At 39.7% G+C, this 26,707-nt stretch overlaps 1 protein-coding gene across 1 annotated transcript in view; it reads right to left on the bottom strand.

Annotated features, from left to right (window-relative positions):
• Nucleotides 1-26,707, bottom strand: part of SLC38A9 (solute carrier family 38 member 9) — a 48,865-nt gene that overhangs the window by 11,578 nt on the left and 10,580 nt on the right. Inside the window, exons 4-14 of the mRNA XM_084278965.1 lie at nucleotides 21,523-21,655; nucleotides 21,040-21,161; nucleotides 20,841-20,904; nucleotides 20,638-20,731; nucleotides 19,859-20,029; nucleotides 17,185-17,244; nucleotides 14,937-15,134; nucleotides 13,129-13,236; nucleotides 9,020-9,126; nucleotides 3,138-3,251; nucleotides 1,715-1,863 (exon numbers count right to left, since the gene is read on the bottom strand). Of these exons, the coding sequence (XP_084135091.1) occupies nucleotides 1,715-1,863; nucleotides 3,138-3,251; nucleotides 9,020-9,126; nucleotides 13,129-13,236; nucleotides 14,937-15,134; nucleotides 17,185-17,244; nucleotides 19,859-20,029; nucleotides 20,638-20,731; nucleotides 20,841-20,904; nucleotides 21,040-21,161; nucleotides 21,523-21,655 (1,320 nt within the window). The remainder of the gene's footprint in view (nucleotides 1-1,714; nucleotides 1,864-3,137; nucleotides 3,252-9,019; nucleotides 9,127-13,128; nucleotides 13,237-14,936; nucleotides 15,135-17,184; nucleotides 17,245-19,858; nucleotides 20,030-20,637; nucleotides 20,732-20,840; nucleotides 20,905-21,039; nucleotides 21,162-21,522; nucleotides 21,656-26,707) is intronic.

The following is a 26,707-nucleotide window of genomic DNA, read 5'->3' as shown; positions in this document are numbered from 1 at the left end:
GCCTGGAGAAGTTCCAGGGAGACTCTATAGCGGTCTTCCAGTACCTGAAGGGGTCTACAGGAAAGCTGCTGATGGACTGTTTGTCAGAAAGTGTAGTGACAGGAGAAGGGATAATGGGTGTAAACTGAAAGAGAATAGATTTAGATTAGACATTAGGAAGAATTTCTTCTCAGTGAGGCCAGTGAGGCCCTGCCACAGGCTGCTCAGAGAAGCTGTGGCTGCTCCCTCCCTGGCAGTGTTCAAGGCCAGGCTGGATGGGGCTTTGGGCAGCCTGGGCCAGTGGAGGGGATCTCTGCCCATGGCAGGGGGATTAGAACTGGGTGGTGTGTAATGTACCTTCCAACCCAAGCCAGTCTGTGAATCTGTGATTCTAAGGGACTTCTTAGAAACCATTTTTGAATTTAAGAAACTTGAAATATCTTTCTAGAAGGAGTCTTTTAAAAAAAAAAGTGAGTGAAGCTGCCCACAGTACATCCTGGAGACAAGAACTAATGAAGTATTTGCATCATCACATTCGTCATAACATGAAGGCTTAAAACAGCAAACTGGAATTAGCCTGAGAAGAGACTGGTATGAAACTGTAGGTTCTAGGGGAGGGCACAAGGGAAATGAAAACCATCCTGGTCAGGGAGTAACTGGAGGGAGAAGATAGGAACAGGCACATCCACATAATATAAAGGACATGGCTATTTCCCAGTGGCTGTGAAATCCAAGTTTAGCACTTAAATAAATGGCCTTGTTTCCAACAGTAACTTAGAGCAGTTCCTAAAAACTCCTCAACATTGAACTGCACACAATTTAGCATCACAAAAAGTAGGCATTTATTTCACTGACTAATTTTAGACATCCAATTTCTAGACTTTCTCATACCTATTTTAGTACCTAGAAGAAACCTGACACTTAGAACAACATTGTCCCAGACCGGTATGCCACTGCTGATGCCATGGAGGAAATAGACATTTCTTCCTGGGATATCATTTCCCCTTTCCTCCATCACCAGCAATTCACAATTTAAAATAAGAAACTTAGAAGATAAATGCTGACTTCAGCTGTGACAAATTCAGACAATCCTCCAAATATAAATGTCCTAGGTTTTATTTTAAAAAAACAACATACCTAAAACTGAAATTTGGATTAGCTCTTCCTGGAGTTCAGTGTGTGGTGTGTAAGTGCAGGGGTGTGGCTCGTCTCTGAAATTAGCATGTGAATAGCTATTTTTATAAGCATAGCAGCAGCCTCAATAACACAGCTAACAGCTCAGTTTAAAAACAGATAGATGATTACTAATTATGCATAATCAAAACACATATGGCACTCTGCAAGGTTAATATCTGGAGTGTGTGGCCTTCACAGCTTAAAGACTACTTGATAAAATGCTTCTGGACTGAATGACTTTTTTTTCCTATATAATTTTTCTTTTGCCACATAAATGTGTAACACAAAGAAACTGTGTTCCTCTGTTTATTGACAAAACAAAGAGCTAAACAAAAGAACAGCCCCATTCTGCTCTACCAAGCCGTAGTAGTCCTGATCTGCAGGCAAGAGTTTATTTTGCATGCCTATTCACCCCTGACTCTATAAACACTATGACATGAGCTTTTGAAATGTACCTAATGTAGCAAAGGAAATCCCAGAGAGCTCAGCCAAATTTCCGACAACTGAAGGCCAGTTAGGCAAAGTGTGCCAAGATCTTGACAAGGAGTAGACTTCCTACCTTGGATAAGGATTTTCAAAAAACTGCCTTAGCAGCTGAACTCGTGCCAGATAGCCCAACAGTGGGTATACAGTCATCATCTGGAACAGCAGGAAAATTCTTGCAACAAAAGACATGATGTCATCACTGGGAAAATTATCTAGAAAATTCTGAACACAGGAATAATGTTACACTTAGCAATGGTGACTTGATTACATACATCTGCTGATTTTTAATAGCTGTATACATGAAAGAAAGGGTTAATAGCCAAGCAACTACAATTGCTAATTGACACTATGACATGAAATACCCTCTCTCTCTTTTACAATTGCCTTGCCACCAAATACCAACTGATTTTTGAATATTAAAGGGCTGATGTCAGCTTTCAATTTACCATTGAAGATACATTTATCTTCCTATCTTCTGAACATCCTCAAATAATCAAGGCTGTGGAAGGGACACTTGATTTTTAAGGCAAATGGATTAATCTGCTCCTACTAGCTATTGTATCAAGATATTAAAATAAGTTATTTAATCAGCAAAACTGGTTCATACACTAAAAGTGGGAACATCTGAAAAAGTAGTGGGTATCATGGAAATATACAAATGGCTTTGTAAGTACTTAGGGTAACTACAGAAAATAAACAGGAAGAAAGCCACTTGTCATCTATTAGTTAACTGGATTTCACCCCATGAAAATGGTCAAAAATATCACATAGTTCAAAACCCATAAACAGCAATCATTTCTGACAGTCAGAGGAAGCCTTTAAATGCTGCTTTATTGCTAAATATTATGCAAGAGACATGGAACACCTGTCATAAAATGGATCACCAATTGATAACTCCTATCTTTGAAGTAATTTAGGGTGTGGGAACCAGCCTTGTCTTTAAGTAGATAAGAGTTTAATAGCCTCCATAGGGTGTTTTGCACGATGCTATTATCTGAAGACCTCTGCTGGCAAGGCTCACCACAATGTTAGGACTCCAAACACACCCACAGTGAGGAGCCCTATCTAAATGAGCTTGCATTTACGTGGTATTTCTTTCTCTGGAGTACCTGAAACCAGTCTCAATGAATGGGATCTGTCACTGCACACATATCTAAACATAAACATAGTATGTTTCAGATGTTTCAGGATTAAAGCAGCTAAAGAAATTAAAGCCTCAATTGTTCACTTGCTCATTTCTTCATCACTGTCAGACCTTTTATTACCTATCTGGATTTTACAGAACTACTGGCAACCAGAGGTAAATATGAATGAAGTAACACCAGCATTACTCATCTGCTCGTGGTAGTGCCCATGAGGTGTCAGCCAACTGACTAGAGGTCAAGGACAGATGTGTCTGCCAGGGTGAGTCATAAAGCAAGAAGCAACAGTTCTTTTTTTAATACATATTTATTAAATGATTAAGGATGAATATATACTGCAGTAAAATATCTCACCTGTTCAATACATTCTTTGGATAGTGGTGGAGAAGGAAAAGATGCAAAAATTATCACTCCAACATACAGGTATGTTAATCCCACCAGGAAGTATGCAATGGAGAGGTCTCTCACCTGAGCAGAAATAAAATCTTATTTTGGTCAGCACTAACATATTGAAACAGGCAAAATAAAAACCTCATGAAAAGATTTCTACTGCATTTATATTTATTTATTACTGGTTTATATTTATTACCTTTACTTTTACATTTTTACTTTTACTTTCTATTATTGAATGGGGACTTAAAATCTGGTCCTGAATCACATCAGAAAGCTGCAAGAAGATAGCCCAAACGTGGAGCTGGACAGGTACTATGTGTCTATCCACATACAGAAAAGCCACCAAGGAGCAGATATGCCAACAGGTGTAGCATGTTACTGCTGGGTGCGCTGACATACAGTAGTTACTAAAATCAACAAGAAACCCCCTCTACTTTCTTACACTCACCAGTTCCTAACAAGAGCCTTAGGACACAGCCTTCCCAACTGCAGATATTTAAGTAGCTGCTCTGAAACCTAGGAGGATGATGCGCACACACACACTGGTTCCAAACCAGAAACCAATACATCAGGCTTCTGTATGAATGGTGTGACAATAGAAGATACAGCTAATACATCATTAAATAAAAAACCACAAATAAACCACAAACAAAACAGGCATAGAGGTACATATGTCCTTTAGCTTTAGCACTGTATTTTGTAATGACTCTCTTTCATTTAAAAATGCCTATCTACTTCATTACTGGATTTCTATAAACACCCCAGTAAGTGAACTAATAGATTTTAGAAGAGCATTCTTCATATGAAGAAACTATGTTGCATCTAACTAAACATGGATTTAAACCGTAACTTGTTAACTTCTGACAGTTATTACAATATTTATAAAGTTTCTAATATATAATGATTTTCAAATACACACATACAAAAAATGGAAGAACAATTTAAAATTGGAAAATAACCAGGAAATCTGTTCAGACACTTTATGAAATTGTGGAATCCATATCTATCTATCTATCTATCTATCTATCTATCTATCTACCTACTTACCTACCTATCTCAGAGTGAGCTAGTGACCATATAACAATGTACTTAGTGCATTATTCTTCTACATTAATTCCTTTTTTGAGAAGTAAATTGGGAGATCATTTATTTCTAGTTATTAACTAACTATACTCTGCATAAGCTAAGCTTCACACTACAAAACACTCGTTACCTTAGAGCAAACCATTTGTCCAGTTGTTGCTAACAATCAGCTACTTAAAGGATTACTAGTAATGCTTCTATACATTTTCCTGTGACTGAGAAACAAGCCTTACTTGATCAAGCAAAGCACCAAATGCTAGGACTATACGGCTTCCAGACCAGGATCATAACCATGGCCTCCAGCCAGCTCACTGAAAATGGGCAAAGCTTGTTCACATCTGTGCATGGGAATGTTTCCTTAAGTGTATCTTCATACTGTCTTGGTGATAGAAGAAGTATATCCTATATCTTTCTGAGGTCTTCTGAGGGCAAGGTGGTCCCTGAGAAAAGTAAGAAAATTTTAGAAGGCAGATAGTATTTAGTGAGGGATCTAGAATCTCCTCCTCATTTTGCCAGTGCTTTTGTGGCAGAAGATTGATGCCTTTTCCCCATCAGCCTGCAAAAGGCTAATGGCATTTCTAATCAGCCAACAATACACTGTTAATTACTCCCCAGGCCCTCAGTCCTGCCCCCCCCAAACTGCATACTTCCAGCTGCAACCTCTTCCTCCCACTGACCAGGAAGACACTTCTCTAGTCTTCACTCTCCTTGCACTGGTCATTGAGCAAGGGAACCTCCATCAGAGGTCGAGGTACAGCATTTTCTTTAAATTACTCCGAGAACTTCTCTTCTGTGACATGAGAAGCTGCAGAGGTTTTTATGTAACACCTACATCTTCAAAAGCACAAGTACCCATCCTAAAAGGAGATTTTAGGAATACTAAGTCTGATCATCCAGATTTCTTATAGATACTTATGAGTATCTTCCGCTAACCACAGGAACCAGAGACTAATCAGGTGGTTTTACAGAGAGACACAGACTTATTTCTTGAAGACTGGCCTTAGACTTCAAACTGCACCCAAGACATCTTTAAGGTAAATCCTCTGACACAACCTGCTTTCACTTGTTATAATTTGGTATTTTAGGTGTATTCCTAATGCATAAAGACAACATAGTAACTTGCAGTTGTTACTTCAACTCAACATACATATAAGCTCTAGAGCCAACTGTAAAACTAAAAACCTAAAAATGAGTATTTGCAGTTGCAAGCAGTTGGAAACAAATGCTTACTGCTTCACTTGGGCTACACTTGATTAAGGATAGATGGCTGGTGTGCTATTAACTCTGATTATACTAACCAGATCACATTCCTACAGTTCTTAAGGTTGTATGCTTTAATCTGTACTGAAACTAAGTGCCAACGTAATTTTTATACTGTGCTTTGACAGCATGCAACACGACAGACCCTTGTCTTCTGATGCTGTCACCATACAAAGAACACTCTATAAGCAGCAAGGAGGACAACCTGAAAACCTAACTTATTACTTCTCTTACTTCCATCAACTCCCTTGCAAACATCTGCTTCTGCATATGAGATGGCTATCTTTGTTCAGGAGTGTCTGTAACATCTTCTGATTACTGTTCATTATTCTTCAGGAGACCTGGGTTCACTCCCTAAAGACCTTGACTATAAATACTGTTCAGACAGTGTAATTCCAGATAAAACCAACGGACACATGGAGAGAGATAAAAGGATTAATTTTAAGTAACACAGCAATCACATTTAGCTATTTTAAATTTCATACTAAGATATTTATATTCAGAATGGACATCACTGTGGTGGAAGCTACCTAAGCAAAATAACACAGATGTCCTCACACCTCAAATTTATAAACTGAGATTCAAATGTAGAAAAAAAAGGTTGAAAGGAGGAAGTAGTAGGGGGATCAGAGGTAACATGCAGATCACAGTCCATAGGGATGACAGCTTGCCACGTGCCAAGCCCATCAAGTACACCTGAAGAGGCAGATTTTGAGGTAGAACTTGGAGAACATACGGTAGTTGCAGTTACTGATGACCAGCTTTTCTGGTTAGATGCACAGAACAAAGTGTTAAATACGCAAGCAATAACATCTACCAGGTTGACAAATAAGATGCATTATGCTGTGCACAGTTTTGCCTGGAAAGAGAAGCCAATGGAAGCACAGCATGAACGGAATCTCCCTGATGTTTACAGGGAACAAACCACGTTACAATATTGCAGAAATCAAGAATCATCCACAGCTCCATGCCTTTTTCAATTACCACCTGGAGAAGAAACAGGTCCCACAAACAACTGCCAGGAGACAGCACTAGCATGTTCACACCTGTAGATCACACTCGAGGCTTGTGCAGCATTTGTACCTTTGCTCAGGGATCCCATCACAGATGTGAAGCAAGAAAAAAAAGCATGAACCTTCCTTTTGTGGCTGTGTTAATTTTCTATGCAATCAATTTCCAAGCCAGTTGACTGTGCAGTGCACAAAAAACTTACACTGATAAATACAAGGGGGCAGCAGTGGAAGGTGGGAACGGGGTGCTCAGCTTTGAACTGCAGACTGAGAACCCTGCTCACAGGCATCTCCAGACTGTGCTGCTGATATTTGGCTTACTCCAAGGCACTGCTTTTCTCACACCCACACCCCTGTACAAGAATAGCAGCAGGAGGAATCCTCCCTTCATGTGTGTTTTAGCTTTGGGCAGTGATACACACCTGTGACCAGAATGGAAGCTGCTATTGTTTTGGATTTCTGATTCCAAAAAAGGAATGCTATTGTTTGTCTTTTTTTTTAAAACCTCCCTAAAGAACTGCTCTTATGACCTTTAATTCCAGCAAGTTTTGCTCAAAACTAAACCAGCACTTTTCTGGCTTGTAATGGAAATTACATGTTTCCCTGTTGATGGGTAAAACGGTGGAGGTCTCCTGTACTGATACAAGAAAGCATCTTGATGCAAATACTTAGGAAAAAATAAACTCTCACACAGTGACCCTTACACATATGTAAAGCAAACAGCTAGCCCAGTAGGTTAGCGAAATAATCACAAAACAGCTCCTCAAGAGCACCAGTGCTTCATTAACGTTTGGAAAACACTTTTGTGTCCTTTGCCAAGCCTAGGTGAAAGGGCCTTGCACAGCTACAAACAGGAAAGGAAATCTCTAGCCAAATAAACTAGAATAACTATGACCAGATTTGGTTTTCCATTACAAACCTTTCCTACCATACTTAAAGGTGCTCTTTCCTGGAATTCGAGCCTAGTCAAGGGCTTGTTAGGGCTGACTTGAAAATTCAACTTAAGTTCCAAGGGAGGACATTCAGAAAAGCTGATTGAAATGCAGGCAGCAGTTTCTTCCTCCTTAACACAGGAAAGACAAGCTGCAGAAGATTCCAGGTGCTTTGCAGCTTTGTAGCTGATTGATTGCTCCAATGTAAATGGAGGGGGAAAAGCCACAGGAAAAGTCTTGAAGATGACAGGGAGGCATTAGGCCACCTCTGCATACAGAGCTGATTACTGGCATGACCACACCTTTAGAATTTGAAAGCCACAGCAGAAGAGAAATCTTTTGATTTTTCCACACTGACAGATTTTCTTAAGAAAAGAAAGAAGAAACTTTCTTTCTTTTCTTTCCTTTCTACAGAGTTCCACTAATCCCCTCTTAGTTCTCCAGCTATTGTCAGAAATGCCCATAAACCCCAACAGGCTTTCCTGGGGAGAATTCCTGTCTCCTTTGCCCTAGCTGACCTTGGTTCATACAGGACAACAAAGTAACTTCGCAGATTACGAAATCGAAAGGTCATCTCCCTGCATTGGCACATAATCTGCACTTCACCTCTAAATGATCAAATCAGATCTACCTTATCTGATGTGTTGTACAGGAAACTGGCTCTAGGTGGCCTTGCTCAAGCAGGGGAGCTAGATGACAAGATGACATTCTGAGATCCCCTCCAAATTCAACCATTCTGGGATCCTTTACTGGTTTTTCATAGAACTAATATTTTTAAATCTTTGTATGTTATTGTAGTTATCTTTACAGCTAATATTTTAATGAAGCTGGACAAGAATCCAGGGAAGTAGGGAGGAAAAAAATAAATAAGCAAAATAATGACAGTAAAAATCTACTGTAGGACTCTGTATCGTGTGTGCCTCATTTTAGTTTTTTACAATGGGAAGATACTAAGAAAAAATGTGTTTGCAACTGGATGAGCAGTATGCATCTTTCTCAAGGGTAGAGGAGCAGCCCAAATGCTACAGATCACAAAAGTTCCCAACCCAGGCTTCAAGTTTGAGGTTTTTCTAAATAAGGTCAGGTTTCCCTAAGAACTTTGACTAGGCTTGTGACACAAAACTACTGAACCAACTCGAAGAAAAGTTACTATATAGACCCCAAGGTTATTGTTCAGACGTCTGCTAAAATCAGCCCCATGTCGAAAATTCACCAGCATTTTTCATTCCAAAATTGGTCAGTTTTTCTAGAGTCCTCCATCATTGTCAAGCTTTTTGCCTCTTGTGTGTAATTTGGCCATTTAATATAAGCCTGACCACAAATAAATCTGGAATGGTCCTCAAGGCTTTTATTTGAATAAACTTGTAATGCATCTGTTATACATTGGTAGCCAGTTACAACTATGTATAACTGGTTTCTTACCAGATCACAACAGCAAGTTACATTTTCTGAAGCTATTACAGTCCCTGGATTGATTTCAAGAGAAGCAGATGGGAAAAAAATCAGTGTCATGCAGCAATCTAGACACAATTCAGTACAATCTTCTGAAATTACTTACGTTTTTTTCCTGATTCCTGTTATTTTGAAGAAGTGTGATGACACAATTGTGGATGAAGAAGGCGAGCGTCAGGATCCCCGTAAGCTGAGGGAACAGAATTCTAAACTCTAAGGGAGGAAAAAAAGTGTTAGTAACTTACTTTTTTGAATCAAACAATGCCAAAATGCAGAGGACAAAGTGTGGTGGAGTTTACTGTCAGAAGCAAGAAGCTCCATGTTGAAATGGGATTATCTGTCTTACCTTTGACCACGACCAATGCAGATATTTTAATCAAGAAGCACAAAACGCCTGAAAATGGTTATCACACTCTCCAGCAAACTTTCTCAGAATACCCTACCCAGCACTGACTGTTAGATTAAGTAAGGAATTACACATACAAGCTTTTCTGCTTCTTAACAGCTTAGCCGGAAAGCATTTTTGAGGCAGGAATTGATTGCCATGAGGCTGTGAATCTACTGGTCCCTGAGCCTGGAGGCAGGGGAAAGGAATCATTTGCTCTGTGAACATTGCTATTAAGAAGTCACTTATGCTACCAGAGGAAAAATTACATCTGTAGAAGTTTAAGACCTGCTGCTTACAAACCAGGGTATAAAGAAAGGCAAAGCAACTTCCCATTTTACCATTCACCTTTGCAACAACTATAAAAAATTTATTTATGTTTTGTCTCCATGGGAATAGAATTGCTCTCCTTCTTTTAATACTGGAAGGATTATGTTCCCAAGATTATGTTTCTGGAAGCGCTGCAACTGGTCTAGGAATTCACCAACACGTAACATCATTAAAGCACCATCTTTGTTTGCATTTTATATATAAGGATATAGGTATTCTTTGGAGTGTTAGCAGCAATCAGAGATCCCTGAGCTAGCTCAGCTTCTGGAAAGCATCCAGCAGTACAGCAAAACACTCATCAGATCAAACCACAGAGAGCGCCATGCAAACATGTTTACACCAGATTTCTCTGAAATGCAATGAAGTCAGCAAGGTAAACACACCCCAGGCAATTAATGAAAGGCTCATCCAGGTTGGGAGAATATATCTTCCCTAGGGCTGGATTCACTCTGTCTTCAACACATAACCAGCATGATGCATTACTGATAGAATTAAGAGTGCAAGCAACTTTGGGGCTTGTTTTCCTTCCACTTCTTTAATCTCAACAATAAAAATCACACTGCCAGATTCCGATTCTCTTTCAGCACTGCTTTTCTCCCATCATGAAAATAATCAGTAGTAGCTGGATGTATATGCATTAGTTACCTGCTTTGTCTGTCTCCTAGCAGTACCACTTGCATTGCCAAAATACACTACTGGATGCTCCACTTCTTAGTGATCTGTGGCATGCATCTTGTACTGTAGCTCATTTTACACAACTAGGACTGCTTAATAGGAGGAACCCAGGACAGTCCTGAAGGTCAAGTTACTGAAAACCTCAGGCTGGTTTCCAGTACACATGGGTCTGTAAGTGAACCACAGTCTGTGTGAATTTTCTTCTGCACCCTCAGAAGAGTCTGAAGATCTGAGGCTGTGTGAGCATTTAAGACTGTCTGCTGGGTCAGTTCAACTTAAAACCACGTTTCCATGCTCACAATGGAGCAAGACCAGACACTGCGGTGTATCTACTCACTGAGCAGCACGCTTGAGTATCATTTCTACTTACAGAAAGCATTGAGAATAATGCCATAAAAATAAATCAGGTCATATCCTAGTTTCAGCTGGGACAGTTAATTTTCTTCTTAGTAGCTGTACAGTGCTGTGCTTTGGATTTGGTATGAAAACGATGTTGGTGACGCACTGATGTTGGTTGCTGCCAAGCAATGTTTACAATTAAGTCAAGGAGTTTTCAGCTTCCCAGGCCCTACCATCGAGGAGGCACAAGCCTTCCTCAGGGGCTGCAGAAAAAGCTGGGAGGGGGCACAGCCAGGACTGGCAACCCAAACTGGCCAATGGGATATTCTATACCATATGATGTCATGCTCAGTTTATAAGCTGGGGTGAGGTGGTCAAGGAGCTCTGAGCTGTGCGTCACTTGTGCATCACTTGTTTTGTATTTTTATATTATTTATTATTATTACTGTCATTTTATGTCCTATTAACTGTTTTTACCTCAACCCACAAGTTTTACTTTTTTTCTGATTCTGTTCCCCCATCCCACTGGGTGGGGGGAGGGGAGCAAGCAAACCCCTGCCTGGTTGTTTTGGCTGCCTGTGCAGTTAAATCACAACAGGTCACGAATGCAGATGCTAATCTTCTACTGCTTTGAAATCCAAATCTTCACATTGCAAACAAAAGTATTATGTTAGTAAAAAAATTCTGCCTAGAAGTAAAAAAGAAAAAGAAGCCGACAGAGGAAACCCAACAGCAGATAGCACTGTTTCAGAAATACCTGCATCCATCTCTAAGTCTGCTGCAGTTGACAGGAGGTTTCTTAGGGAATTATGATGATAATCCAAATCATCCTCAAAGCATCTGCTTCGGTTCTGCACAGTCTGATACTCAGCAGAAAACTGCCTGGCTTTGCAGAATCAGCCAGAAAGGACAATACTTTTTTCTGCCTCTTAGTGACATGGTGAGGCGGAAGAAAATTTTGTACGTAGCCTTTCACTTGCTTCTTGTCATCATTTAGATCTTTAAATGGGGCTCAGAATGCCTAGCTGAGATCAGGGAAGAATGGACTTCAGCATTTATGGAAGAAAGAACACATTTGATAATAGCTAGGGGCTGGTGGGCAGAGAAGGGGAATACTGGGTTTTCAGAAGACCTCTTTGACAAACGTACATGGGAAACACTCGCTGTTTATTACCCTTATTACTGTGCTAGATCAATTTCATTTCAACTACATAGCTGAATCAACCCAAAGGGAGTGGTAGAAGATGACAAAACATAAGCAGCTACAAAGTTAACTGCAACTGTGATGGGAATACATTTAAATGAGTACTTTACTCAACAATCTGGAGTTTACTCATGGAGTTCTTACTCCTGTTGCCACAGTGTATTACCACAATTCCATAAATGAATCAGATTCTTTTAGAAATTGTAACAACTCTAGTGTTTTGTTTTTTTAAATTCTATCTTGCTACAGTAATTGAAAACCCACCCTAATGTTCTATGTTGTCCTTGTTTTCTTCTCAAATTCCACATTAGTGGACTTAACAACAGTTTGCAACCCATGTGTAGAACTGCTAGTACAGTGTTTACTGTGACTGGGAAACTAAAAATGCACAAACCTATGAAAGAAACACTAATAAGGTACATATTGCTGAATTTTGCCTTAGGTAAATGAGTAACTTTAAAAGAAGATCACAATACTGTTGTTTCTGAGAACAGAAAGAGTGATAAAATTCAATAGCTTACCGGTCATACACTTTTGCCTGTTGTAGAGGATGGGGAAAAAACAGCTGAGACTTAACTCTGTATGTCTCATTCCAAGACTCCTAAAACAAGAAACTGATCTCTCTAGACTACCTGTTCATGTAATACTACTGTTTATGAGTGTGACAACTCACACAAAGAAAGAACAGTCACCAAAATAACATTCAAGAGATAAACATATTGGAGAGCTAAATGGACATTTAAAAGAGAATAGCTACTATTATGGACCAAAACCCAAGCAGATCGAGTAGTACAGGAAGATCATACTTGTAAATTCTGCTGAATGAGCAATTTCATTTAAGCAAGACACCATGTTGAGAGTTTACAGCACCTTTACCAGTCAGTCTGTCTACAATTTGCCATTTGTAACTGCTACTGAAATGGGCATGTTCTGAAAGCTAGAACTTCTGTTAGCTAAAACTTAGTATAATACAGGTGAAACAGTACCATGGCAAAGTGCCTGTCACATGATATGTATTGGCAATACCTCTGACAGGTGCACCTTTTCTTCACAGCATTTCTACCCTCTCCTAATTAGGGAACATCACTGGGAAAAAGATTCTTTGTTACTTTGTCACAAGGGATCCTTCCTGAGCCTATGCATGCAACATCAGACAGCCTTTCCTCACTTTACTTGTCACAGAGGTGTTTACAAGGTAAATGAGAAAGTAATTTATGATTGCTTTTAAAAAGCCTTAAACCCATCATATATATGCTTCATTACCACACATCAAGTATCTTACCTGGTACAAAAAATTCGTTCTCTGTAAACCAGTTGTATTCTAAGTGGATTCCCAGATGAGCAGCTTTTACAGTAACTAGTAAAACTAAGTAGACAACTGAAATCGTACCTAGAAAAGACAAGAGCCAAACAAACACCATGAAGCAGTAGACAGCGTTTGTGCTGTGTTTTATTCTTGCTCTGTTCAACTAGTTAGAAGTAGCCCAAACACTTAGCATCAGCAGTATTCATTCTTAGAAACACAGGATACGTCTAAGTTTTCTGTTTATTTATCTCACAGGTCAGAGAAAAGGAATAATGCACCTACACCCCATGCAAGCTTTCCACATACTTAATGCTCTACAGATGCTGCACTAGTGACAGTGAAAAAAATACCCTGCAACTCTGGAGCTCCCCAGTTAGGGAGGTCTCAAGGCAGTAACAGATTGGTTCGAACTCCAGTTGTCAGGATTCTACTCTACCATGAGACAAAGTTGGCCACAGTACCACAGCTATTACAATGTCCATTCAGCCACTGATTTTTTGAACCAATGACTCAACGAGACGTGCACGTTTACTGCAGTTGTGAACTTTGCACTGGGAGCTAGAAGCTGATAATGACATTTGATCGCAACTGATTTAAACTGTGTCTTGATCATAACCTTGATCATAGTACTGGATTTTCATTCCATCTCACTGGTTCAGAGGCATCCCAGAGCAATACTCTGCACAGCTAGAGGACTGCAGATAAGATCACGAATGGGTATAAATGCCTTACTGTTCCTGCAGGTGGAATGGAGAGCATATGGTCTTACCTCCTGCCATTTCAAAGAGATAAGCACAGAGTAATAACTACCTAAGGAAATTGTGCAACAGTAATTAAAGCTACTGCGATGCAACCTCCCAGCCAGTAACACTGCTAGTCACCAGAAAGCAGACTAGAAGTTTAGACTAAGAACAGTGTTTTTATAGTTCAGAATACAGATTCAGATAAAACATCATCTCATTCTAGCAGTATGTCCAAGGTTAAAAAATAAATTGAAGCAATTATCATTTGATTACATAGAGCACAATCAAGGATCTAAGATGAAAGGTTCTGTACTTGAGGATCAGCTTAACAGCTAAAATATTCTGCAGTTTCCTAATGATTTGATTGTTTGTACATGTAAAGATAAGTAAAAGTGCTCTAAAAAGATTCATTTCAGCATCTCAATATCTGTCTTCCATTCTTTTTGTCCTCTAAACTTGAAGTTTTAAAAAAGTTATGGAGAAAAGGAAGCTGAGAGGAGACCTTATTGCTCTCTGCAACTACCTGAAAAGAGGTTGTAGCCAGGTGGGTGTCCCTCTCTTCTCACAAGTAACAAGTGACAGGACAAGAGGAAATGGCCTCAATTGTACAGGGGAGGTTTAGATGGGATATTAGGAAAAATTTCATAGTAAGGGTTATCAAGCATTGGAACAGGCTGCCCGGGAAGGTGGTGGGTGGAGTCACCATCCCTGGAGGTATTTAAAAGACATGTACATGTGATGCTTAGGGATATGGTTTAATGGTGGACTTGGCAGTGCTAGGTTAACAGTTAGATTGGATGATCTTAAAGGTCTTTTCCCATCATAGAATCATAAAATGGCATGGGTTTGAAGGGGCCCCAAGGATCATAGAGTTCCAACCCCCTGCCACAGGCAGGGCCACCAACCTCCAGGCCTGGATCTACACAAGGTTGCCCAGAGAATCTAAATACTTCTATGATTTTACTCACTGGAGTAGCTTTCACTCTTTTCTATATGTTTTAGTCACAGTGAATCAATGCTTTAATAGTATTTGGTACCCACCTAGGACATTAAACTTTGCAAAGAAGGATGGAGACTTCAGATTTAGCAGGGGTAGAAGAACAGCAACCAGGTAAAATGGCACTGTTTGTGATTTATCCCACCACTTCTCGAAGAGTTCAAAACTTGTATTGTTGTCAGAAGAGAACATCACACTGCTGTTCTGTGGCGGGTGACCACTAGCAGCACTTGGACAAATCACTGAAAATAAAAAAAAAGAATAATAAGCCCAAATGAAAAGGGATTTACTTCACAGCCCATATTCCATAATTTCTGAAGTGTTCTACGTATGGGGAACAGGACCACTAAAAAGCAACGTTTGACAAGTCACCTCCTAACTTTGTTCAATTTGCTACAGTTCTTTCATTTGAGCACAACACAAATGCTGTTTTGTCTGGAGCTGTGGCACAGCATCAGCCTTCCAGGGCACACACTTACAACTCATAGCACCGCACCTCTGCATCTGGCTGTGTGTTTTGCACTGTACTCTGTCCCTGAAGTGATGCTAGCACATCTGGATACAGAAGAGCCTGTGTGACTCTATGCTGCTCTGGGAACACACAAACTAAGGATGACAGGAAAGCTATTTTAACAGTTGACAGGTCTCAAACTTATGCACTGAATCACCCTGTCATCTTGGTGCCATGCCAGGTGCAAGTGTATCACTGGTAGACAACATAACAGAAGCAATTTAAGCCTAATGCTACCTTAAGGGAATGTCACACTCCTGTTAAATGGTGGCTGATCAATAGCAGCACCTCAGCAAGTGACTGGAACAAAACCAGCCAAAGAGATGCCTTGATAAAAATGCATTTATTTGATTTTTGTCAATATCAGCATTTCTTTCTAACACATGCCTACAAAGTTATGCATATGCTGAAATACAAACCTGTGTTGTTGTTCTTATAACATCTTATTTTAAAATTTGCATCCCACAATACTTGCTAGCCTCCCACCCACACTGGCTGCATGCCTGTTCTGTTGCAGAGGCAAAGGTGTAAAAAGTGTTCTGGCAAATGCCCTCTTGGGAGACCATTATGATCCTTTGAGTTTTTTCATTTGCTTTCTTGCCATTGCTTAGAAGAGGATTGTTTCACAGACACTGAAAAATACTTTCATTCTTACTGATCTCCTCAGTAGCCCTGAATGCCCTGCCAAGAGTCATTTAAGCATCTGGCAGCCCTTTATTTTGTGAAGCAGCTGCTTTAAATCTTCCAGTTGCTGGAGGATACTATGAAATATTGCTGTCTACAAGTTATACCCACTGCTGCACAAGAATGGGACAGAACAGCAGAAGGAGGAGAAATCACAAGAGAAAGAGCACTGCAACAGCTACTGGCGCCTTGCTGGTAAGGACTGTAGGGGAAACAGGATTCAACACCAGTTCAAATGCAAAAGCTTTTCAGAATTATTTCTCAACTCCTTTGCCTGACTCCAAACAGCTGCTCTCCAGAAACATGGCTGCAGCCAGTATGACACACAGCTGTCCAGCCAGTACTGAAAAGTTTCCCCATTCCCATAAGCACCCAGGATTGAGAAAATTTTCTGCTTCCTAACAAAGAACTACACATTTGGTTGCTGTAAATAGGCAGGGAGATCAGAGGCTGACAATGCTTAGCTCTTGCCTTCATTCTACATTATTCTGCCTACTTAAGAACTCCCAACAGACCTATCTTCATACTTGCAGTTTCTTGCATTGGCGATGCCAGCGTCTCCACGGAGCGCAAGCGAATGTCCATGCAGCCTGGTACTTGTTTGTGTTTGTGGAGAGCATCGTTAAAGCTGCTCTTACAGCACTTGTTAAAATACAAGTGTGGCGGTAAAGGTGGTGAGGAGCGAAGGTGCCCCAGCCAAGACTTTAAAGAGTAAGCACATCTGACGGTGTGAAAGTTAAAATTCCTTAAGGCAGTCCCTCATTGTGTAACTACTCTTAAGAGGTCCAACATTCATAGTTTTAAGGAGGATCTATCTGGCTATACACAAGCTTGTAATTTGCTTTTTAATCTTCTTCAGAAGAAAATCCTTATACCTAATCCCACTTTTTTTTCCTCATTTATTAAGCTTTCCAGGTGCATGGTAATTTGTGGAAGTACATATCTCACTCACAAAATTACAGGTCTTTTAAAAAGCAGGTAGGTAGAACTTAAGATACACACTTTGTAACTGGGACGTTGTATAGGTAGGGAAACATGATAAGTTGATTTGAATCCTCCCCGAAACCAGGAAACACAATACGAGAAGTTCTTCTTACCTTTGTTACTTCCATTCGTGCCAGGAACAATATCTGTCACATTAATGCCATGAACAAAGTCTGAAAATAAGAAAATCTTACTATCAATGTCCCAAACCTGCTATTAGGCATTTATCTGGTAACTGGATAAAAATTGCAAGAAAGTCTTTTTTAAAATCACAGCAGAGGCATGGCACAGCAGCTTGCACTCCCACGCACAACCCTATGTGAGTATTTTAAAACTTTCTTCTAGAAGTGTTTTGAAGTAGCCCGTGTCCCCCTCTCCGCAACCACACTAATTCCTTCTCAGCAACCCCATCCATTCAGAGTTGCCAAGCCTACCCTCCCAGCTGCTCATTCCCTGTATCCCCAGCACACCTACACTTGTACCATCTCTTCTGTGTGAAACGTTGTACAGTATGTGAGGAGACACATCTTAAAACCAGTTAGGACAGGAAAAAAGTGCATGCAACCATTTCCTTCGGACCAGATACTACACAGAAAAATCTTCCCCTACTCATTTTTCAGAAGCAGCTCTGTGGGATGCTTTTTACATGTTGCATTTTAAAGAAGGGAATTTCTGGATACAGATTTAAGTCTCACTGTCTACAGTCATCTCCAGTAGTATTTTCTTCCCTGCATGCTACTGTACTACTTCACTGCTTTGCCACACCAGATATTTTGGAGTTCTTGCAACTGCATCAGTGTATGAGCATCTTGGATAGCAGTTTCCTTATATTTATGTATAAATACAGAGAGAAAATGCCCATCAGCTTGGAAATGTAATTAAGTGTGTCTCCGGTAAAAATCTGCTTCTGATGTGTGTGGGAGTATTATGCACATAGAAAATAAACTGTGGCAGAAGGCCTCAGATTTTTTAAATGCAATTAACAGCAGATTGTTTCTCATAAAGACAGCAAAAAGTCTTGTGGGAAGAAAAGTATTTTTTTGTTTCTTCATTTTGATTTATGACACCCTGAATCACAACCGAGTTCCTCATACTTACCGGTATCATTCACTACACAAAACAATTAAAAGATTTAATTAAAACCATCCATCACCTCCTCACTTCACCGCTGTTCTGTGGTGCTACTTAAAAAATAGCATCTACTGTGAAGCCCTTAAAAGAATTGACAACTCTTACAGAATTAGAGCACTTTAAAATTAGCTATAGACAGATAGCCAGCTTGTGTTCCCTTTGTATTTTAAAAGTGGTTTAGGACTAATAATTGCATTTGTGAATGTATTTTTCTGTTTCATAAAAAAAGAACCAGATGAAAAGCATGAGACACCATGTGGGGGGTGGAGTGAAGAGAGATATCTCACTTGGCTAACAGTTCTTACATTCTTTGTGTACCACTGATTTTAGACCAACCCCCCTTCGGGAATCAATTTGTTCCCACCTAAACTGTGCATGAAGTTGTTTGGTTTTTCTTAAATTATCTGAATGTATACAGGAGCTTGCTTAGAATAACTCAGAAATCCATAGCTGGATGATGCCATTGTGTCAAACTTACATCCTATAACCCATTTTATAACTTATAATTTAGTAGCCACAATGAAAGTTGGGACAGTAATCCCATGATTAAAGTTATCACAGAGCAAATAACTAAACCAAACAAATGTGAGTTAGATAGCATAAAATGCTAATCTCAGGGAAAAGCAGGATTTTTTTTTTCCACAAAAAAGGAACGGTTTTGAACACTCTGAAATTTCCTTATTAGAATTGGAGTAATTTTGTTTAGAATAATTTAGGATTAAAGGGCTAACCTTATTAAAAAAACATGAAATTTAAAATTAAATTTAAAATTAAATGGCCTTAACAACACAGGAATTAGGTCAGCTGTAAAATACACCAGCCATTAACCAATAAAGAAAAGTATGTCTGTCCTTCAGGGACGGTGGGAACTCTAAGTAAATATTGTTTAAGAGGTGTAAGTGCCCATGCTGTTGTTTGCCTCAGAGATTTGTTAATTATCTTCAAAACAGAAACTCTTAAATCTTAGTTGTGCTATTCAGAGCTCTGAGTCAGATTTTAGAAAGCTCTCAATTCCACCATTTGTTCTCACAACTCTACATACCTAATTGATTGTATCCACAAAACCTTATGTGTCTGTGCACGTACAAGGGTGTAAATAGCCCATATGTTTTCTTTCATAGCCTAAGAATCATCCTTTCACTCACTGTGTTACAGTTCATCATTCCTTCAGGGATGCTTGCAGAACTTTCTAGATGGCAGCACTCTAAGGAGGCTTGCTGAAAACTAGAATGAACCTAGATTATTTCTTTATTATTACCTTGGATCATCTCAACAGCCTAGCCTCTGATACAGCTATTCAAATAGTTACACCCATGCAAACAAGGGGGGAGTGAAAATACCAAGTGAAAACAAGCAGCCAGGTTTGGGTTGTTTAGTCTACACTAAGAAGCCTCATAACTGACACGCAAATCAGATAACTGGCACTTTGCCTTTCATTAAAATCACACTTTCAGAGACTGAAAACTGGCCTTGAAAAAACACGCATGAATGTGCCCGTAACTCCGCATAGTTACTTAATTCTCACTTGATTTTTGACACAAAGTAACAGAAAAATCAAGATTAAGTGAAATGGACAATCTTTTTTTTCCACTATAAAGCAAAGCCTTGTTCCTTCTAACAGATAGCTGTAAAAGTTAAGCATAAATGTATACTTACTGTATATAAACTTTCCTGTGTTAAACAGAAAGTTGGACATAAGCACCCAGTAAACAACCATGGCTCCAACAAGTGACACCATAGAAAATAAGAGGCTTGACCATTGACCAAAGGATCCAAAGTAATACTTGCAAACATCTGGGAATTCCCAGTTTGAGGTATCTATTAAAGCTGAAGAAGATACAAAAACCAGAAACTTATCTAAACAAAACATTACATACATTAGAGCTGGTAGAACTCTTCATAACAGGATGCATGTTTGTTTAAGAATATTCTGACACAATATTAAAGTGCTTCCATGGGCTGAGAAGATTGCTGTCAACTTGGAAGTACAGCACTCATTAAGCATTAGACTGAAGGAGACTGAGGTAGATTATATTGTGACCATGCTACTAGCCTTTAGTGATTGCAAAGTAGGCCAGACCTCAACAATGCCTTGAAATGAGTTGTCACAAACTGGAGGTCTTAACTGCCTTTATTTGAGGAAGTGACAGGTTAGTTTACGCACAAAAACACCAACCACAAGAGCTGCAAGATTAGTTTCAGTGAAAGTACAAGGTAGAACCATTGTCATTGACAGAATTGTCTGTAAATTGCTCTCAACACAGAACATATGCAAATACTAGAGTTACACTGATGTGTAACATACGTGGATGCAGCTACAGCTGACATGCAGGTCAGGTCTAATGTCGTCAAGATACAGACAAACTAAGAATCTGATAGATCTCTGTATTTCACTCAATGGAAATATTTGCATTACGAAGCTTTGTATTTCTTACGTATCATTTTCCGTGATTTCACAACTCTGTAGCAGCAATAAAGAGTCAAAATGCCCATCAGTATGATGAGAATGATTCCAGAGGTAAAGCCTGCCTGTTAAGAAGGAGAAATACAACTTAAGTTTATCAATAACACTACAGAAAAGTGAAGAGCAAGTGACGTTTCCAAAACCATTTCACACGCATACATTTTTCAGTTTTACCTGTTTTATTCCCCATGGGATACTTAATATGGATGTACCCATCATTGTATTCCATATCATAAATCTGTGAAGAAAGGAAAAAAAGCAGTGAATGATTTAAGAAGCACTCTTCCTTCATATTGTCCTCTCTGCTACAAAAGTTATGTGTAATAGAACAATCAGCAATAACACATATTCTGTGGGAAGGTGCTTAACATACATTGTCACTACACTGGAGTTTTTACCATAGCCATCTGTGCAACTGTCAACTTTAAAAGCAGTTCCTAATGGACTGTACACGTAGATTTCATCAGGATCTGGAAGTACATGATCAGGAGCAACCTAACAAACAGATAAAAACCAAGACTTATTAGCAACACCAAAATTAAATACTGGCCCAAATAAAACCCAAACCAAATCACAAAATCTTTCCAAGAAAAGTTAATTAAAAAAAAAAAAAAGAAAAAGTGAGACTAATTTTTTACCCATGAAAAAAACAGTTGCTACAATATTTAGCTAGAAAGTGAAGGCACTGAACAAGAAATCAAATTATGGTAACACATAACTTTGTTAGGGCACTCAGCTACTGTAGATACTTACTTCAAAGCAAGCTGCTGAGTTTATTTGTGCTTCTTTTATAAACCTAGGCTATGGAAGACCCAACAAGACCCCTCAAGTTAATCTGGCTCTGTCTTTGCCTTACCAGTGCCCTGTCTGTAGGAGACGTGAGCCTGCTGTAGTAATGAATCCGCTTATTCATTGCTGAAGCTTCGTCAGTGACTCTGTGCATGTCATCATTCACGTTGACTATATTTGTAGGCTCCACATGAAATGGTCTGAGGAGGGGGGAAAAAAGGGAACACCTTTAAACCCTAGAACACAAGAGCTAACATAAAACTCAGAGAACAGCTTAGCATCACTCTGGATGAGTCTCTCATTCACTGACAGAAAGCGAATGCAAAAATACCACTGCCATGAGGGAAGCTGCAATCCATGAAAGAACCATGTATCATCCCCTATTAAAACATCCTCCTGTCCAGATTCTGCAGGGCAACCTAACATCAACATTCAGACCTAATATCCATTCTATTAGTTCTCAACGAGTCACATCAGAAATGCATGTTAATAAGCTTGGCCAAGCTTATTAGTGCTTATAACCAGTGTTGCTAGAATTACTGATGAGGTAGAAACATAAAAGTATGACAATGCAGAAGCAGAAAGACAACAAAGAAGAGAGGAATAAGCAGAAGAGAGGAATAAGGAGTGGTAATGAGGACCACTTATGGAAAGGTTAGGAACTGCTAATCTAGTCAAAGTCACTGTATGAAATGGTGCTTAATGGAGAAGGAACCAAGCCCAAGTAAGTCCATGTGCTCATACTGTTTTTAAGGGGACGCACCTGGGAATGGAATTTGTCACAGAGTATGAACAACAGATCTTTGTTTGCAGTTCAGAAGTACTTCACAACTTCCCTTCCGATTTAATTAGGGTAAGTGCTGAGAACAGGCCTGTCAACAAGTGAAGTCCTGCATCTCTCAGAGATGTCCACAATACAGGCAGTCTCCCATCCCTCTTCCTCAGCTGAGTTAGACTGCAGACACAGTGACAGTCACTAAAGGAAAAGGTAACCACAGCGCACCCCCCTTGTTTTCTCTGCACACATGTAGGTACAGAGCTACAACAGTGAAAGCTGCTCCTGAAGATGCAACACAACATAAATCTAGCTCCAGGCAAGAAGTGCTAGCAGAGATATGAAACCTAATCAATATATTGCAGAGATTTATTTTTTTTTTAAATCAAGTTACAATTTACTTAGATATAGGCATACTGTACTTGGCCTAAATCACTCCTGGCACTGACAGGCTAATTTCTCAAACAAGACAGAGTACACTGATGACCTGAAAGCCTTGATACCATGTTCTGGAGTTTCTTCCCTTTCACCAGAGCCTTTAATTCCTAAAGCAATCTCAACAGTCTTCTGATCCTACAGGTTGACATTTAAATTACATGAACCACTCCAAAAACAGAACCCACAAAAGTATGTATCACAAGTTTGAGGCTACCAAGAACAGAAATCAGGTCAGCTATAAATCCCTGTCAGTTTTTCTCCACTATGAGCAAAGCCTATTTGAAATTACTGGTTTTCAATACTCATTTCTGACTCAGACTACAAAGGAGCTTGGTCAACCCCTCCTGCCCCAGCTCTCAATACTGTGACAGAGGTCCTATTCTCTTTACAAGTGAATCATTAAGCATTTGCACCATGGAACCACCTTTTATCTGGAAGGGAAAGAAAGGAATACAACTCTGAAGTTGGTTGCTGTATCTTTGGAAGAGATGAAAGGAGGTCCTTACTCCTGTGCGCTTAAGGGGACAATGAACCTAAGACTCTTATGGGATTATTAAAAACTAACTTACAAAGCAGAAAATGAAGAAAAATAACTTCCTTCTCCACTAATTGATTCTTTCCCTCATCTTACACTATTAATTCTTACATCTTCATCATGGAAAAAATGGCTTAAGAGTTGCTAGCCATTTCCCACTTACTGAAAGTGAACACACTTTCAATTTTTAAAACATTTTCAACTGACTCTTTTTTCCGTATCTATGTCATAAAGGGGGAACCACGTGTTTTGTTTGTGAACTTCTGTGGTGTTCTTATAAACGATTAAGAGAGATACTGCAATTAAATAGGAATAAAATTTAAGCAATAGCTTTACTACTCAAGTTGAAGGCACACAGAGTTAACTAATTCCATAGCTACTTAACATGCAAAAACACCCATTGGACTGTCAGCTGTAAAGGACTTCACTTGTTTTAGCTCAAAAATTTATTGGGCTGATGCAATCATTGGACACTGCTAAATAACATTTCAGTAGAAGACCTATAAAATAAAGACTGGAGTTATGCAAACCAGAAATGTAATATGTTTAAATGCCTCCCCAACTCCAGTCAGCTCTCTGCTGTTTTCTTGGTGGATCCCTGACTCATACTATATTCAGAACATGAAAACTATGTGTTTTGCCAATTATACACAAGCTGCATAGTGTGAAGAGCTTAATGAGGACTATCTCCTTCCCTATCTCCAGATAGTAATATTAGTACATACCTGTAATCCTCCATGGCTACTGTGGAAAATCTGAGACAAAGTCTACATTTTGTTTCAAAGTGAGCAGATTTCTAACAAAGATTTCCTTCAAAATGGTGTTTAATAACTGCTGGCACAGATGTCAAAGAAAATTCTTCCAGACTGGAAGACAGTGAGAGATTCATTTTTTTAAGCAATTGAAATTAAAGCCATAGATGATTTTAAAATTAAAATAACAGGAAACATAACACACTGTTTTACAGGGAAAACAGTGCTGTTAGTCACTGACCAAACAAATATGAAGAAAAATTTTCACATGTAGTGAAAATACATCTGTCTGAAGATAATAAATTATTTAGAGAAATATAGATGATTTTCTTCTGTACTATGAACACAGTCTGGATTGAACAAACTATTTATGGTCCAACACAAAACAGAACCTAATTTATTGGTGAGAAAAAAAAATTAAACACCAAGTTCTATATATCTGCTCCTGCTGCTTCCTGCCTGGAAGAGTGCACGTGTGTAATGTTGACAGTACTTGGGTTGCTTCCCATCTTGATCTCTTCTGGTGTGCATCTTATGAGAATGATCTGAAGCAGCAATTCATTTTCCTTTTTTCTCAGTGCACCCCTCCACCTCAAATCTTATTGAACAAGTGACTGTTAAAATTGACTGTCCACCCATCATTTTTATGGTTGTTAGAGATCTTTTTGAAAACATCTGTCTGACTTGGAAGCTATGGGGGCAGTCTGCGATGCAGCTTTCCTCCCTGATCTCCACTAGAAGGTAGCACTCTATCTAGGATCAAGGTCATTTCCCAGCCCCCAGTTACACCTCCATTAAAGTGTAGTTGTAGGGCACAGTCAGACTGCAGTCTAAGAAGTGCTCAGAGACTCAAAATTATATCCCTAAAGACTGAGATTTTCAAGCCCAAAGCAGGGAGGATATAATCTAGGGTGTATTTTGGGAAACCCTCTTTTGGGACCTTAAGTCTAGCAGGCAAGCACTCCGTACATGCAAGCATCAGTAGCTACAACAGATACAAAACGTTCTGATTTATACAATGAATCACATTATGTGTTTCAGGTGGCAAAATTATTATGAAAATGCTGTGGGACAATGTGATCTGGGGGAAGCAGAAAGGTTACATGACTGGAGAGTGTGGCAGAACAGTGAAGACAATTTCCATGAATTGAGATATACTAGTGTCCAATTAATATATCATATCCACACTAAAAAACCACAATTACAATTTATGTTTCAATAGCTAGCCTGAAAAACAATACTGTATTTACCAAGGCAAACACACCAGTACAACACAGCTGTCTTCCACAGCACAATGAGTTCGGACAAGACGTGGGATCTCATGCAGGAGGCCCACACCTCCCATACACTACACCCCACACACGTACTTCAGAAGCCATTCCCAGAAAACCTGCTGCTACACTCATCTGCTAGTTACTTCTCATTCATACAAAGGGAGAGTTAATTAGAATTTTAGTGCTGCTCCAGGAAAAGAGGAAAAAAAGAGGCCTTCTTTCCAAACTTCCTCACATTATGAACTTCAGTAGAAATTTTTGCAAGCAGAGAAAACAAAAAGACGCTCATGATTAAAGCTCTTTCCAAACTCTGTGGAAGGAAAAGTTCAAGGGTTGGATTTGAAGGATTAGGGAGGTCAGCACAACAGGAAAATTTGTTTTGCAAACTACATACAATCACAGAATCGCAGAACATTAGGAGTTGGAAGGGACCTCAAAATATCTAGTCCAAGCCCCCTGCCAAAGCAGGATCACCTAGACTAAATCCCATAGGAACACATCAGGCGGATTCTGAATGTCTCCAGAGAAGGAGACTCCACAACCTCTGGGCAGCCTGTGCCAGTGCTCCATCACCCTCACAGTGAAGAAGTTTCTCCTTACATTCACATGGAACTTCCTCTGCTCCAGCTTGCACCCACTGCCCCTTGCCCTGTCACTGGCCATCACTGAGAAGAGCCTGGCTCCATCCTCCTGACTCTCACCCTTTACACATTTATAAACATTAATAAGGTCACCCTTTGGTCTCCTCTGAAGCTAAAGAGGCCCAGCTCCCTCAGCCTCTCCTCATAGGGAAGGTGCTCCACTCCATCATCTTGGTGGCCCTGCATTGGACTCTTTCAAGGAGTCCTATGTCCTTCTTGAGAGGCCCAGAACTGGTCACAATATTCCAGGTGGGGTCTCACCAGGGCAGAGTACAGGGGGAGAAGGACCTCTCTTGACCTACTAACCACACCCATTCTAACACACCCCATCAATCATGCAACTGCTAGCATCCATGGGTGTCACATCTTTTTTCTTCAATATTTTCAGTAATCTTGCAGAACAAGAAGCACTGTGACAAATACCTATCATAGAATCACAGACTGGTTTGGGCTGGAAGGGACCTCAAAGCCCATCTAGTTCCAGCCCCACTGCCATGGGCAGGGACACCCTCCACCAGCCCAGGCTGCCCAGAGCCTCGTCCAGCCTGGTCTTGAACACTGCCAGGGAGGGGGCAGCCACAGCTTCTCTGGGCAGCCTGCGACAGGGACTCAGTCTCAGAGTAAAGAATTTCCTTGTATCTAATCCAAATCTACTCTCCTTCAGTTTAAGGACAGTACCTCCCTCCATCCTATCACTACATTCCCTGATAAAGAATCTCTCTCCATCTTACCTGTAGACTGAATGTACAAAGTTTTAAACTCAGTAACAGTGTATTTCAAGTACCTCTCTTGAAGTATTTTCAAACAGAAAACAACTGGTTCTGAACATGTGATCAA

The sequence above is a fragment of the Gallinula chloropus genome, assembly GCF_964237585.1.
Source record: "Gallinula chloropus genome assembly, chromosome: Z".
In the NCBI taxonomy this organism is placed as follows: domain Eukaryota; kingdom Metazoa; phylum Chordata; class Aves; order Gruiformes; family Rallidae; genus Gallinula; species Gallinula chloropus.
This window is presented reverse-complemented; position numbering and strand designations above follow the sequence as displayed.